At 31.9% G+C, this 17,000-nt stretch overlaps 1 protein-coding gene across 1 annotated transcript; it reads left to right on the forward strand.

Moving 5' to 3' along the window:
* The first annotated feature begins 4,997 nt into the window (after positions 1-4,997).
* On the forward strand, positions 4,998-9,623 carry LOC146528820 (uncharacterized). The gene is made up of 2 exons (XM_085202676.1): positions 4,998-5,308; positions 7,906-9,623. The coding sequence occupies exons 1-2, from the start codon at positions 5,117-5,119 to the stop codon at positions 8,044-8,046; spliced, it is 333 nt and encodes a 110-aa protein (XP_085058802.1). The 5' UTR covers positions 4,998-5,116; the 3' UTR covers positions 8,047-9,623.
* The last annotated feature ends 7,377 nt before the right edge of the window (positions 9,624-17,000 follow it).

Genomic DNA, 17,000 nt, shown 5'->3' on the forward strand with positions numbered 1-17,000 from the left:
AAATAAAATTAATCAGCTTCACACTGTATTCCGCATAGAGCAGGATCGGCATAAGGAACCTAGTGGGAACCAATATTATATGAAAAGTTATATTAGTTTTAGCCGGATTTGCGTAATGCTTATCTTGTCACATAGCCTGGCAGCACGTCGGTTGCTGAGCATTAATTGCATTTTGGTAGGGACCTAGCGTGGTGGGAATGTCGTTCCACATTTTGGCACTAAAATACAACTGGCCGTAATTTGTTACGTGAGAATCCTTATCACAATTGAAAACTGCTACCATTTTTGTTATTCTATATAAAATATTGATGAAAATTCGTTTTAGTGATATCTTTTATATTAGAGGCCGTTGTGGCACAGCGGCACAAGGGTGTGACTGTAACGCGACGGTTGTGGGTTCGATCCCCACTCCAGGAAATGAAATATTTATCTAAATTTATATTTCCATTTCATCGCCCTGGTTTCAAGGCAAAGCGCGGGGTTGAGTTCCGCCACTTAACACGCTATGCCTTTAAAAACTCGGGTGAAAGTGGGGAACGGAGTGTCTTAACACTAGGTTCTCTCTGCCTACCCTGCTGTGTGCGGGATACAGCGTGAAGCTGATTTTTTATATTGTAATTGTCACAACAATAAGCATATTAAATTATTTACACGTAAACTACAGGTAGATTATCTTAGTACGTGTATTAATCAAACACAGAAGTGGCAAGTACCTAGCACGGAGTAATTAATCAACACATTAAGTGTTGGCACTGTGACGTGTTTGGTACGATAATCACCAACACCGTTGTCTAATACCAAACATTTTCGTGTAAACAATATTAATGACTATATTTATTTTTAAAACTATGCCTTTTTGTTCTTGTTTTGCTTATTAAAGTTCTGGTTTCTCTTTCTTAAAAATGTGAACATCTTCCTCGGCGTCGTTGTAGGTGAATCCTTTTGTGTGCCTTGTTGACGACGGCGTGTGATATGCAGTCGTGTATATTAGAGCGTTCTTAATGATTTTAGTTTATGATTACTACCGACTCGTATGCAAGTTCCTGAGATTCGTTTATGGTCAGGGCGAGTGAGTTTTTCTTTGGACACCGCCGCAACCTCCTCGACACCAGTCGCGTTTCCAGTCACACTGTACCTCTGCGCCATGAAGGCCTCATTTAATAAGTAATATTTTTATAAATACGTCTCTTCGCGGCGAAATCGTGCATGCAATGAACGCAGCAATTGCAAACACATCGAAAACGTGCAAATCAAGGCACCGTCGTTTCTCACGCGATTTACGCGCGAGTGGCAAAACTTATGTTTACATATGAGCGCAACGAATAATTATTACCTTACGATTGCAAATTTCCATCTGGACAAGCCATAAGAAGTAGATCAGACGAGTTGACAAGGTCGCGACCGCAATTCAATAACAACTATGTAGGTACCTATGTAATACGGACATAAGTTCATATAAACATATAGTTAAATATATAAGCAATAAAATACAACATTTAATTTAAACTTTATGCACAAAAATATCAAATAAAGAAACGACATTTCCAAAGCGATTACACAGAATAAATCAAATATATACTAACGTACTACTGTCGCTTTTTAAGAAAGAACACAAAAAGATATATCGTTCACAGACTGGGTTCGGTTGTACCTCTAAGCGATTTTTCATGAGCTATACCGCGTTAATGCGTACAAACGCTCTTGGCTTCGGCGGCATACTTTACTCTTTCACAGGAAATAAATTAAACCCAGAATCGCCAAGCACAGTCTCGTTACTGTGAAATAATCTAAGGATAACCGAGTTATATTCTCCTTTAGTGTTTTAAGTTACCTACAACTGTAGCACAATAGCTTGAATAGGCGGAAATATAAATTCTTTCCGGAAAATACGTGATGTTTATACGAATAAGAAAAATGTCTACTAGGGGATTTACTGATGTCTACTATGCCCAGAGTGAGCATTAGTAATTTGCATTAGAATTATTTAGTATATAATATAAATTTATAGTATAGAATTATAAACACACTGACATTGATAAATTGAAATTTTATGTCCTACAACGTCGACGTCGTGCCGTAGTAAGCGTGCGATTGTGATCGCGACAGTTGTAGGTTCGATTCACACAGAAAAGTTCGGTAAGAAGTGGAGAACGGAATGTCTTATTAGGAAGCATAATGCCTTAATACCTTTATACTTAGGTTCCCTCTGCTTTGCGCGGGATACATTGTAACGCATGTTAACGAATACCTTTAGTTTTGTTTATTTAAAAAAATGTGCATACTTCTTTCAAACACATTTCCATTCCCCACTTTCTGCTAGGGGCACTAAGAGGATTTTAAGATTTCTCTTTAAGGTCTCTCTCTTAAAATCCCTATTCAGAGTCTCCTAGTTTTACCATTATTATTTACTTTGACATCTTAAAACTATTATTATTATTATTAAACTATATTCCATTGTAGATACATTTACTAATTATTAAAAATGAATTAAAAATATTTTTCTTACCCTAAATAGATAGAAATATCCGTCAACATAATAGGTTAATATACAAAATTCTCTATTTCCTTGGATAACATTTTTTCTTTATATAAAATGGTGAATCGTAATAATAATGCCAAAGACATATGAAAGCATATGTGGAGAATTTATTGCTCTATTTATATTTGTAGGCCGAGAGATACATTTTGTAATATCACAGAAAGATACACTACGTCGAGGTTATCTGAGTAATGATATCGATTTAAATTAAATTCACGGGAAATTACTTTAAATAATTGTAACGTATTTAATGTATATTGTATGTAATGCTTATTAAATATGTCTAGAATAGAAGTGTGTAAATATAATAGAGATAGGACATAAAGGGCGTTGGATTGTAATATGAAACAATTACCCATGGCGAACAAAATTAATGGCAGGATGTGGGGTTAAAGAGAAAATGGTACTGAAACGTTTATAATTTTTTTTTGTGTAAGAATCGAATGGAGAATGGAAATGGGCGATATATAATAAGCATATTTGTATATCTCTGCGTATAACTCTTCTTCATTCTGCTTCATCGAAATCTGTAGAGGTCTAGTCTAAAAATACCGCAGGTTCCTGAAACGTTCCTTGGTGTATGGCTCCAGAATTTGGCAGAAAGTGGGGATCGGACAATCCTTTACATTAGGTTCCCTGTGCCTACCCTTCTGTGTGCGGGATACAGCGTGGAATTGGTTTAAAATAAAATTATTATATTATAATTATGACTTATATGGTACGACGGCATTCTACCCCTTAATAATATTATGTTACCTACCAACCCTCGATGATATAATTCTATTATATCATCGAGAGTTGCTAGACTCTGCTTGGTTGCATATGCTCATGGTAATATGATCTAGCTAGTTCTAAATGATAGGTTCCCAACGTGAACAGCAGAAAGTCATTGTGAGAAATTAATTTAGAATAATTTACTTCTAGAAGCCTAAATGCAATTATTTTTAGTTTTGAGTCACGTAATCAGACAATTCGTTTTCTCTATTTATATATGTTGTATTGCTTATTATGTTAGTAAAATCTACAACATGAGCGTAGGTGTTGTAAAGTTAATGAGTGCCGCGGTTATTTTAAAATGTCATCATATTGTTTAGTGCTATATTAAATATAAAATGCGGAATGTTTTAAAGTCTTTTTTAAGCGACCATTGATGGTTTCTACCACCTAACGACACATAGTAGTAGAGGCAAAACGCTGCGTTAAGTTCCGCCATTAAACAATGTCTCAAATGCCGCAAATATATAGCAAAATTTGTTATAATTAATTTAAAACATTATAGTTTACAAATAAACCAAATACTTTTGGTTCGATTCTTCGTTTCTTCATAGATTGTTAACAGAATTCATCTATAATGTTATATATGACTGGAACTCTCATCCAATAGCCGACAGAACGTTGTAGAATATGTGAATTGAAAGTAATTAAAACCCGTTCATATCATTCTCGAAGACTGAAACTCTTCAATTAAAAAATATATAAGGACAGAAATCTATGATATAAAATTAATATACGACCGCATCTCACGTTAAGAGGCAGTAGACCTAAGTTAAATAGAAGAATTAATATAATAAGAAAAACGAACATAAATTTTTCTTATAAAAAAGTACTATTTAAAATAGTTAATATGATGCACAGAACCTAGAACTCCTCGATAATTAAATAATGTAAAGTTAGCAGCTAACAACACGTAATGCCTCCAGAATTCGGAGAGTTTTTACACTACATGGATACAGCGTGAAGTTGATTTTAAATGCCTCAATAATGGATTTTCGTCTATACCATCCATGTAGAGACAGCGTTGAGTTACAGTTTCATTATATGTATAGACTATAGACTATAGACTATAGACCTCACGAGGGTTGGATAATCGGCATTCAGCGATACGTTAGTAGGTGTTGCATTGATAATGATAATTGTTCTTACGCCGTCTGTGGCGAGACATGAGATGTACGTAAACACCCTGTAAGATTATATTACGTTCTAATACTATTAGAGGCACGAATTTTGATAACATTACATCATTATAAGATCATTATAATAAGATTATAGAAATAGTATTAATGAAATAATTTAGAAACATAAGTGAGGTTGTGGGTTCCATTCCCACTTTAGGAAATAAAATATTTAATATTTTCCAGCGTTATGTTCCGCCACTTAAACACAGTGCCTCGATGTGGAACGGAAGTGTCTTAATGGGAACGGAGTGTCTTCACACTAGTTTCCCACAATCCCCCTACATACCTACTTTGATACAGGTTAAAACTAAAACTATATAAAAAATTAACTGAAAATAATTCGAAACCTACCTAAAAAAATCTTATAACGTACGACGTACGATATTGCAAAATATTTTTATAGCTACTCTATTTATCTCCTATGCGTCATGATTCATCAACGTAGAATCTTATTAGCATGAGGCATTGAAGTCGGCCCCGTTTAAGTATTTGATAAGTTTTTTCCGCTTATTCACTCTTTGCTAAACAGGTTCGAAGTGACCAATACAAACACACTACTAGCAGTCAGCAGTCAGTCGGTCGGCATACGTGATAAACGCCATACGCAACTTCAACATTCACAATGAAGTCAGCTCTGGTTATCTGTGTTATTTTTGCTTTTTACCTCTCCGATAGTCTCTGCAAAGATCTAATTATTGGTACCAGTTTTAACAATAGATTGATATGGCAAGAAAAAGCTGAATACAATGCCATTCCACTCAAAAAGAGGGTCAAGGAGGTTTTCTTTTCTGATCCTGGCCAACAAATTATAAAGGTATTTTTTATATTTTTAATTTAGTTACTGCCTAAGCATTATTTTACTGCGTTAAATATTTGTAAACAATTTTTTTTGGAAATTTGTAATATTATTTAATGAATTAAAACGTCGACGTAATGTATTATACATAGCCATATTTATTACGCTAACTTATTCAGCAAAATCAAAACAGCCCATGCAATAATTCTCAACAGTCAATGCCTCGAAAAATTCAATGGAAAGTGGGGAACGGAGTGTCTTATCACTGGGTACCCTCTGCCGCATCTTATTATTAAATAGTTTTTTTTAGGAAAACTGGTGGAAGACAGCGCTTCCTTATAAATGTATTATAAAAGCCAATACTTTAATTAAATTCTTTGTGATAGATGTAAAGATAAACCCCCACAGTCTTCGCTTCTCGGTCATTTAAAGACATTGCGTGGAATGCGCGTCGTAGATATATACATACATATATTATTGTTATTTATGTCGTTACAATTCCACAGGGTAGTGTTTTAGTTTCCCTTAATCCGTGTGTAGTTTGACAGGTCTCATCTGTGTTCTGGTCAATATCAACTTAGATTCTAGACAAAAAAGGGATCATAATAATACCTAATATTTAGTTATATTCAGCCTACATTTACATTTTGAAGAGAAAACAAATATATCTATGTTAATACTACAAAATTGAAAAGTATGTTTGGCTTAATGTGTTAATCTCGGGAACTAAATCAGAATATACGATTACGTGTATATTATTTAGTTGGATAGACGCATCAGTATTTATGTAAATTATTGTAATATATTGTATGTAGGTATTCATTACTCATATTGAAGCATTTGCTATAAAATATTATATTACTTATATATAGTACGTGACGTATGTACGTGTATAACAAAACTAGTTCTCCTTCACTTGTCTATTGTTTGCGTTAGAGAATTTCTTATACCTTCAATTCACAAGTGACTGAAGAATCGAGAAACAAATAAAAAAAATATAATTTTCGAACATAAAACCTCCTTTTTGGAAAAGAAATCGGTTAAAAATATTGTCACGTTTCATTAACACGCTGTCATTATTTTTTTTTAATGATTAAATTGCTCTTCGACTCAACATTTCGATGACTATCGAGACACTTCCCATTGTGACAGTTTGAACCTGCTCGAGATAAACATTTATACTGAATACACAGATGTTTGTCTCGGATTCGATTCTGACAAAGCAGAGGCTTTGCCGCCATTCACGCAGGTGGAAGCTTTGTTGTTATTGTCTTCGTCTTATCAACTGAATGCTACATCTTGCAATAGTATAATTAAAATTTTAAAAATTAAATTAGGCAGAGGGAACGTAGGTAACCTAGTGTTAAGACACTCCGTTCCTCACAATTCGCCGATTTTTTCGAAGCATTGCGTGTTGAGTGACGAAACTCAACGACGGGCTTTTGCCTTGGTCCCAGAGCGAAGTAGAAATTAAACCCACAACCGTCGCGTTACAGTGACACCCTTGTGCCGCTGCGCCACGAGAGCCTCGTTTTAATTTATTTTAATAAAATATATACCCACGCGAAGTAGCGAAGTAATAATCTACATTACACCTGTATAAAACAGTAAGCCGCAACAAAAATAAATTCGTCCTATAATAAGATACGGTGTTAATAAATGATTTTGGTTGACGCGTTGTTTCGTAAGGTAATAATGGCGGCTTTCGTGAACACAAGATATTTTGGGATTGAATACATTTCATCCCTTTATTGAAAAGCTGAACAGAACGTGCGATGATTAAACCACCTTCACTTTCTGAAAAGCTTTGGCAGAATAATTGAATGTTTAACGATAGTTTTTTTGGATATATGGTCTTATATAATAAAATATTATACAATTTATATCGTGATATTTATTCAAACAGACAAATAAGACAGATACAGTTCTCTATTATCTTTATCCTCTCTATGGGTAGGTATCTACTATACTCACATATGGTATAATTTAAAATAATAAAATGTATGAGGCAAGTCCTATGGCTTGCCTTCGCTATGCTGCTTCGCTATCGAAGGGGCATAAAGTGTTCGATTCTCACTCGAGGAAATGAAATTTTTAATCTCTGGTGTTGAGACAAAGCGCGGTGTTGAGCTCCGCCATTCAACACGCAATGTCTCCAGAGATGGTGGAACAAGGAGACCGAAGTGTCTTAATACTAGGGTACCTAGTGTGTACGGAATACAGCGTGGCACTATAAAAAAATAAAAGAATAATACTCTTCACATAATATTATATATGAGCCAACAATGTAATAAAACAGGTCGTATGTACGAAAATAAAATATTTTTATTAGAAGCAATGTGACGATGGCCTAATGTGACCTAAGTATAGTATTTTGTTCCTTTACACATGTAGTCAACATCTCATAAGGCATAATAGTAGGCGGTTGTTTTAATACCAATTAAAAAAACATCTTATTCGGCCTTAAACCAATCAATACAAAACAAACTTGGAATGTTCGAAAGAAAGTTTCGCTAAAAATGTTTTTCTAAAGTTTAGAAAAAATATTATTGACGTATTTAAAAGGTATAATAGTTATAAGTATATATAATAACATATATTTTTTTTAATTTCAGGGCATTATTGCGAGAGATTTAGATCACACGGACGCCGTAGCAACGGTGACTGCGGGGGGAGTGGGCCAATCCTACGCCAATATTAGATTGAAGAGTGAGCGGGGATCCGGCCTCAATTATCAACTTGAATTATATGTTTGATTATATAATAACAAAACAAAATATTCTATACTATAACATCAACATCGCCACGAAGTTCTGCCCATTAAACTTCAGCATACCTATTTATAAATATACCTATTTATAAAGTAATCAAATTTTATTTTCCGAAATCTAAATTTGACAGATATCTTATGTAGTAAATTATGTAGAAAATAATAAACATGTTTAATTCTTGTTTTATCTTCACACCATTAATTTCAGCCCGATACCACACGATCTGATGATAAAGGATCTTGACAGACGGACAGATGGACAATAAAGTGAATCTATAAGGGTTTTCTTTAAAACTAACTTCTTTAAATATTGTAAATTATACTTACTTATTTAAGTATGTAGAGTCGGCGTCAAGTAATGAATGATCAAAGATCATTAAATTACCTCAAATTAAAGGAGTAACCAATAAATTTACAATGTAATTTGAAATCTCCAAACATAATTCAAAATTAAAAGTTCACGTTAACTTAAAATTTCTATGGTATGTATATATCTATAAAAAAAAATCAGCTTCACGCTGTATTCCGCACTGACTTACATGACATTAGAGTTTTTTTTTTCTATTTACAAATAATATTTTCAAAGTAATATTTTCTATGATATATTTATTACCTTCACTTTATAGAAAATGTATAAGAGGTTCGTTCGACAAAGATTATCCTTTTAAAAAGTTACCTCAATAATCTTAACCGTTCATAATTTATGTTATAGAAAGGAAATCGCTTAAAACGTTTTCCTCGTAATTCAACCCTTTATTTGTGAAAATAGATACTTATCGGTTGTTTTTTTTTTCTAATCTTGTTTTTAGGATAACAATTGTTAGAATAAAATAAGGATATTTTTGTTATTTCTACGTTATAACTTAGAACAAATTCTCAATAAAAAATTATCAAAATTTGAAATTCTCATCAAAATCCTAGTAAACAAAATTGATGTATTATTTATCTAAATGCTGAAATTAATCATTTGCTTTTAATTTTTATCAAGATTATATTACAATTACTATTTCTTTTTATGTATTAATAAAATTTACACGTTATGAGATCGAATTAAATTTCTTTTTCTTATTTTTTTCATTTAACTTTTGTTTGATGTATTGTTGTGCCTTGTTATGTTTTCAACAGACAACAGACGGAAAACTTTTCTCAGTTATTATTATATGAGAAGGTAGCCATAGAAAATATTAAATTATATCTTTTGTTTGGCAACACTCCACTTATTTTTGTCTTTGTTGATTATTTACTTACTTTTTCTAAATTTGGCGAATTATACAGAGAATATATAAGTAAAAGTAAAAATACTAGTGATGCTTTTATTTTTGATATTTGATTGTTTTTTATATATAAAAAAAAGAAAGAATAGAGTTACTTGAACAAACACAAAATTACAATTGCAACGCAAAAGAAATACAGGTTGAAAGGGTCGAACAATTGAGCGTCTTTCCCCTTACGACGCCATAATATATAACTCATATTACTTCTCTTTGTTATGTTACGTGGAAGCGGAAGAAAAAATGCTAGATATTTGTAATAACATGCGTTTCGTCTATATAGAAGATTTTACGTTGAGGATTAACAATGAATATTTTCGAGGATGCTAAATATGAGAATAAAATTTAGATTCTGTCAATCACTAGGTTAGTTTATTTCTATGATTAATTTTAATACAAAAGACAAGTCATTAAATAAGGTAAAAAAAATATTTAACAATAGTATCATAATGATTTTTTTTAGCTTTACTTACGCTTAAGCTTTACGCTTAACTCATTTCCTCGACGTGCCCAAATTTCCTTAGCACGTTCTTTTTCATTCTTATTGTGACATCCTCTGTTACACATTAGAAATTAGGCGTGTAACTAGAAAAATACACAATTAACTTTTGAGAAATATTTTTTTTCTTTATTTAATAGACTAGCGTGTTTTACTACAATCGATCATCGAAATAAAAAACCAACTATTACAATGTACTTATGTAAAATCAAATATAAAAGCTCTTATATAAAAAAACATCGTGCAATATTAAAAAATGACGTTTTTGTCGTATCACCTTTTAAATATTTAAACTTTAGAGATACTTGAGGTGCAAAAGCTTTGTGTGGCCTCTTTATTGGCAGACTGTTCGACGTGAGCGCGCTGTTGACGGTTTGCAGAGCGCGCTTAATTTCCTGACCTGGAAATTACAGAACGTAATGAAAACACAAACGTCGGTATAACATCGGAAACTTAACATGTCACATCCGAACATTCGTTTAAGTTCTGATGGAAATATTAATGTTATTTCGGAATTTGATTCGATCTCGATTATGTTTTAATTATTTTTTGTGTATTGTAATTATAAATGTTACACCGTTAAAGTTAAATAGAAGTTGGTATTGAAAAAAGTGTTATGGTTTTTTTTTCATTTTCTGCAAATTATATTTAATTATATTATAATAGTAAAGATTAACGTGCACAAAGGCACAGACAAATACAAACATTTTAAATATTCATGTTTTGGATTCCATTACATTGATAAATGCCCCCAATAATACATTTTTCTCATTTATTTTCGGAAAGAGACGGCGATCAGTTACAATTTTATTATATTATGTATTATATATAATTAATATAGATTTTATTATGTAGGAGCAGCCAAGACTCATATTTCATACACATAATGAAGAGAAGCGAAGTGAACGTAACGCAAATTTCTACTGCTTCTTACAAACTATTGAAATTCTACCCAAAGTTAGACTATCAGAAATGTGTAGAAGAGGTACAGCAAGTAATACCGTAATTCCTACTATATTCATAATCCTGACAAAAACATAAATGTGAAATGACAGCCAGTTAAATGTTAAGCAATGCATCGTTCTTCACTTCCTACTTCCGACAAAAGAATGAGAGATCTACATATATATGGATGCTGAGTTTTCTGTTCAATCAGGATAAAGTTCAAGCTCAAAATTTCACTCGACAATTTTTAACATACAGGCTTTATTATATTTGTAAGTTAATGTACTTCCAACTTGTACTAGACTATCAGACTAGATATTTGAATTGGTGCCTGGTGGTAAAAAATAGCCAAAGAGCCTGTCGTGGCGTAGGGGCACAAAGTGTGTATGTAAAGGCGATAGGCTGTGAGTTCGATTACAATTGGAGAAAATGAAATAGCTAATATTTCCATTTTTTTTTTATTTTCTCGAAGCAATGACTCCAAAATTCTCTTAGATTTGTTAAAACATTGAATCATGTTTTATTAGTTAATAATTAGTATATTTTTTTACATTATAATAATATATGTTATAAGAATCTTTATAATAATCAACATTCGTTTCAAAACGCGTCTTGTTTGGCTACTCTGTGAGCAAACTTACTCGCGCCAGATTTGCAAATCGTTTGTAGACTACAAAATACTTCACATCCAGCCAACTCTTTTGTGGTTCTTTGGTTAACGACCCAGACACTGAATATTTATATAGTCCAGTCACATGCACTATTTCTTCTAGGGTGAATCTGTATTTAGAATAGATTTTTTCAAATTCATATTAAATAGCTTCAAATGGCAATGATTGTCGTTTGAGTAAATTGCTTGATTGTCTTAAATTTTTAGTCCACGTTGGTGTATAATTTAATCTACTAGTTAATAAATTTCTAAATTAATTAAAAATTTTGCAGATGTAGATCATGTAAAATTACATGTTTTTTATCAAATATAGTACTATATTTCTTTTTTATTTGAAGTACAAACAAAAAGAATACAGAAACAAAAAAACAAATCACAGGATTTACAGAGCGGGATGAGCAGCCATGATGGCGGCGACTAGCTTGCGGAACTTTGAATAACATTCATAATTTTTCCGGCTCGGGCTCCGGCTAGCTCCAACACGAGCGAATCCAAGATTAACAATTGCCCTAAGCCGGAGAGCGAGAAAATTAACTTTTAAATGTAAATTTTACGAGGAAGTCATAACGTGAAAGCTGCCGCGGTTAGCTCTGATTTATTGCACTTGGAATTGAAAGTGTTAAAGGAGTTGCAATCTGAAAAAAGTTTTAATAGGTACCTCTTTAAAGAAATATAAATCAAGAGTCTAAAGCCCGTTTAACTTTGTAAAGTTGTCCAACATTTAGGATCATCTACTAGAGTGTCTATTTAATGACGACGCTTAACTTCGTTAATCAACGAACCATTTGCATTCATTTGATCCAATGTTGCCGTCAGGTTGTTGCACCTGTAAAATTTATATTTTGTAAATAGTATTATAATGCGCTTTGTTAATTAATATTTGGCGATTGAAAATTTTTGATATGTATTTAAGATAAAAAAAACAACTACAGCACGCAGAACTCAATTAACTCGCTATAGATGACGCATATTCATCGTACCTGATTGGTAGCCCCAGTCTCCCGGACCAGAGTTTTAATTGGATTGAAACCTCGGTGCGTAAGAGTTTTTCAATGATCAAGCCAACCTTTTCAATAATTTAATATGGCTACGTAGTATTTAAGAAATACACATAATATAAATACTGTCCGGGATATATGTTTTCATAACATAAAATGCAGCAAGGATGATGTATTAATGGTAATAACTTTTGATTGCGATAACTTAGAAACTTAATTTTTTTGTCCCTCAAGAAACAGTAATCCTGAATATTTAATATAAATTTCAGGTTGATATCTTCCCGTTCATATGCTATCTGGAGAATCCTATAGGGGTTCCTTTTTTTTTTAGGTGCGGAACCCTAAAAAATATATTTTTTTCTTTTAATAGCCTATTAGTGGAGCTAAGTAAATAAATTATGTTTTTTTTTTAATGTAAATTATTTCTAGGTTTAAATTGTTATAAATGTTAAGCACATTTTACAGTCTACTCCTTTCATAATGGATGTCATGTTTCATGTATGTTGACGTTATACTAAGTAGCTAAAAAGTTACTTCATTTTATAAATGTCCTGGATGATTATTTTTGTTATTATAATTCTTAAGATGTCTTTATTATCTTATATGTATATAATTGTTTTTTATATACATATTAATAAAATAACAAGTATTTAAAAAAAACATATAATGTAATGAATTCTCGAGTTCTTTTGTTGTTTAAATAGAATGGTAGTAGACTAGAACCAACACCATAAGTCAGCTTCACGATGTATCCTGCACACAGCAGGGTAGGCAGAGGGAACTTAGTGTTAAGACACTCCGTTTCCCATTTTCCGCCGAAATCTGGAGGCATTGCGTGTTTAGAGACGCAATTCAACACCGGGCTTTGTCCAGCCACCAGAGCGAATAAATGAAAATATAAATTTTAAATAAATATTTGATTTCCTCGAGTGGGGATCGAACTCACAACTAGTCGATTTTACAGGCACACTTTGTGCCCCTGCCACCGAGTGACCTCCTATAGGTTTATACCATATTTCTTAATACCATAAGTAAGACTTTAAATTGGCACACTTTTATTTAAGCTGCTGATAGGAAGCATATAAGAAAAAATATCTTAATTAAGCTATTTTTAAGTTATAATAACATACCTATACTTCATAACTTAGCTACGCCAGCTCATCTTAGTATTGGATCCAATTAAAAGGCGAGAGGCATACGACGTGGGCTGTCACCATAATCGAGCTGAGCTAACTGCCACTCCCGAGAGTAATTACAGAGAACTTCATTTAACTTCCGCATCTTGGTCCAAATACTAAAACCACTAAGCACTGCGCTTCACTGTTGCGAGTATCAAAACGTAGCAATTTAAAATAACCGCTTCACCCAACAAACATACATCTTTCTTTCCTATTGTTTAAAATTTAAGCTCTTCTATATATATTTTGAGTGTAGTTAATCTTTAAACTCTAACTATATTTTTTTTATATTTTACTATTTTTTTGTATTAATATTTTTCTATAGGTAATAAGCCCCATACATATCAGGGAACAGGTATAGGTAGAGGAAACTATCCTGTGTAGTGTTAAGAAACTTCGTTCCCCATTAAAAACTCCCCATTCTCCGGAAAATTCTAGAGTAAATGAAAATATTAAATATTTCATTGCCCTGCGAGGGAGTTGAACCCACAACCGTCGGGCTTACTAAAATTAGATATACAGTAACACGTAAAAAATTACATAATATATCATTTATCATAATATACCGAAAAACCGGTAAAGCATCAATTTGCTATTCGAATACAATAAGCATGGAATATGGAATGTAATAATTATTATTTTACATTACGGCTTATTTGGCAAAATATTTTATATAAGAACTACCAGTATAACAATTTACATTATATTATATTTATTGGTTATTAACTCATTATGTGGCACTTTTGGTGAAAATGGCGTATTTATACTTTTTTAAAAACTGCAGGAGGTGAAATCTATACTAATATAATAAAGCGGAAGAGTTTGTTTGTTTGTTTGTTTGTTTGTTTGTTTGTTTGAACGCTAAGATCTCTGGATCTACTGGTCCGATTTTCATTGTTTTTGTTTTATATGAAAGCTGCATTCTTCAGAAGTGCTATAGGCTATATAACATTACATTACACATATATACTAATATATTTTAAAGTACATTTTAATTTGACATGCAGTTTATTCTGCCATGTTAATAACAACCGTCGTTGCTACGCGACCGCTACCGCGACGTTTTTATATTCATCCTTATGAAAATAAATATAATAGTCACTTTTAGCATTTTATCTAGATTGAAATTATAGTTTACTGTATAACATACTAATAAATAATTAAGGAGATGTCACTGATTCCAAAAGACCTAGCCACCTAGCGGGCGGCACAGTATGACCGACGCGAACGGGCAGATGACGTTGACGGTTTTATAAATTTTCATACATTTTCGAACTTTATTTGTTGTTTATAATTAATTTAAAATACACTTTGATTCTCTTCTTATTTTATTTGATATTGCCCGCTAAAATTATCCTACTTAATAGAGAGAAATGTTTAGTTATTTCGTAGAGTCGATATCTATGTACGCACGTACGGAAAACTTTAGGTACTTTTTCTAATATTAAGAATACCTATCCTTTAGTTACTTTTAATCCTTTTGTTAGTTCATTTCAATAACTCAGATAATTTTTTCTAATAATGTGTATCTACTTATTATTCTTTTTGATTATTTGAGCTTATATTTTCTTACTAATTCTATTGAGAATTGAAAATAATTTCATGAATATATTTAATAAATATTCTTATAATTGAAGCAGGCGTAGCCGCGTCCGGGTCCACTAGTTGAAGTATATAAATTGTCAATTCGCGCTTTACGTACATTGACATATTTACCTAGTATTAACAAAAAATACAATTACGACATTGTTGATTCAAATGAAAGGTATGAATTTTATCTAATGGCTAAAATTTACAAAGAGCGATTTCTAAACAGCTTTTTTTCGGACCGATTTAGATAAAATTTAGGAAGTATATTTGGGTTCTTTTATGTAGACTATACATATTAATTATATTATATCTATATATATAAAATCGAAAGGTCACTCACTCATCACGAAATCTCAGAAACTACAAGTGCTAGGAATCTCAAATTTTGCAAAGGAGTTACTTATAGGACGTAGGTGCTCGCTAAGACGGGAATTTGCAATATTCGACTTCTAAGGGGTTGTTTTTGGGGTCGAAAGTTTGTATGAAACTTCGTTACGACAAATGCTAGGAGTCTCAAATTTTACATAGACGTCACTAGGACGTAGTCATGGAGACAGAAATTAATAATAACATAGTTCACGCGGGTGTAACCGCGAGCGGGCCGCTAGTATTATATAAATTAAAGGACAATGTGACCTAAATTTAAGTCCTTAAAATCCCTGGATAAACTATAATAAATATGGATATAGCGTCTCAGCAACAGTTGTTCAGCATGATATGAACTTTTTGCTGGCAAAAATAGATTGTCACAAACATGTTAGTGGAACTCTAATAAACTATTAGTTAGAATAAAGTTATTTTAGTTATGATTAAAATATAAAAAATGTGAGAGAAAACATTACTGTAAAAATAAAAATATGATATTTTTTTATTGACATAAAAAGCAAAGGCCAGGATTATAATTTATCATTTATAGTATAAGCAATAAATATATGGCCCTTGTGCAAAAAAATATTTAAACTAAGTACTAATAAGTTTTTTTACATAAAAATTCAATGGCCATGAACAATTGAACATTCAATGTGGAACTCTTCATTTGATGTTCAATTCTTTGTGGAGAGAAAATGTTCACTATAAAAAGTATGAAATTTAAGGTGCTCTTGTTTAAATTAGTATTTAGTAGAGAGTTAAATACTTTTATCAAATAAAAAAAAATAATAGACTATGTTAAGGTTGTTCTAGTTTTGTGACTTAGATGTTAACTAATTAAATCCTGTACAAAGGGGTTGTATCATGTAAAAAAAGCTAAATATCCAAAAACAATAAATTAGTCGAAGGTTTTTTAAAAGAAAATATGAAATCCCCTTTAAAAAACATACGAAATTTAAAGTATTCCAATAAATATATGACGCTTCAATTCAATGATAATCTCATTATGTTTAGTATATAAAGTTGCACTTATAACAATTATAATTACGAACTAATAAATCTAAAAATACACAGATTTTTTTTATGATAATTTGTTAATAAAAAAGAAAAAATGTTATAAAATAGTGATAATTAATATTCACCAAAATATTATCACAACAATATCATTATCAATATTTCAAGAGAAATTCAAGCGTGAAATATAGAATAGGGGTGCAGGTCTAAGAGGTCTGACGAATTGCCCCATAAATTGTAGCTCACAGTCTCTCCATCTGTGAGGCGCAAGTGACGCTCATACTTTAGTGCCTCTAAAGATGTCCCATTTTTCAAACGACAAATAGTTCTTAGAGTGTAAGTACCAAAATAATTTAAAACAGCGACTAGAAATGTCTTTAACGTTTTATAAATGTGTAATGTATAT

The sequence above is a fragment of the Heliconius melpomene genome, chromosome 19 (genome assembly GCF_056956725.1).
Source record: "Heliconius melpomene rosina isolate 202511_hmr_F chromosome 19, ASM5695672v1, whole genome shotgun sequence".
Taxonomy (NCBI): Eukaryota; Metazoa; Arthropoda; class Insecta; order Lepidoptera; family Nymphalidae; genus Heliconius; species Heliconius melpomene.

What these genes read in the sequence shown, in the direction of transcription:
- LOC146528820 (XM_085202676.1), top strand. Translation starts at nt 5,117, where the DNA reads ATGAAGTCAGCTCTGGTTATCTGTGTTATTTTTGCTTTTTACCTCTCC. An exon ending in CTGGCCAACAAATTATAAAG is followed by an intron (nt 5,309 to 7,905) that starts GTATTTTTTATA and finishes TTTTAATTTCAG; the next exon opens with GGCATTATTGCGAGAGATTT.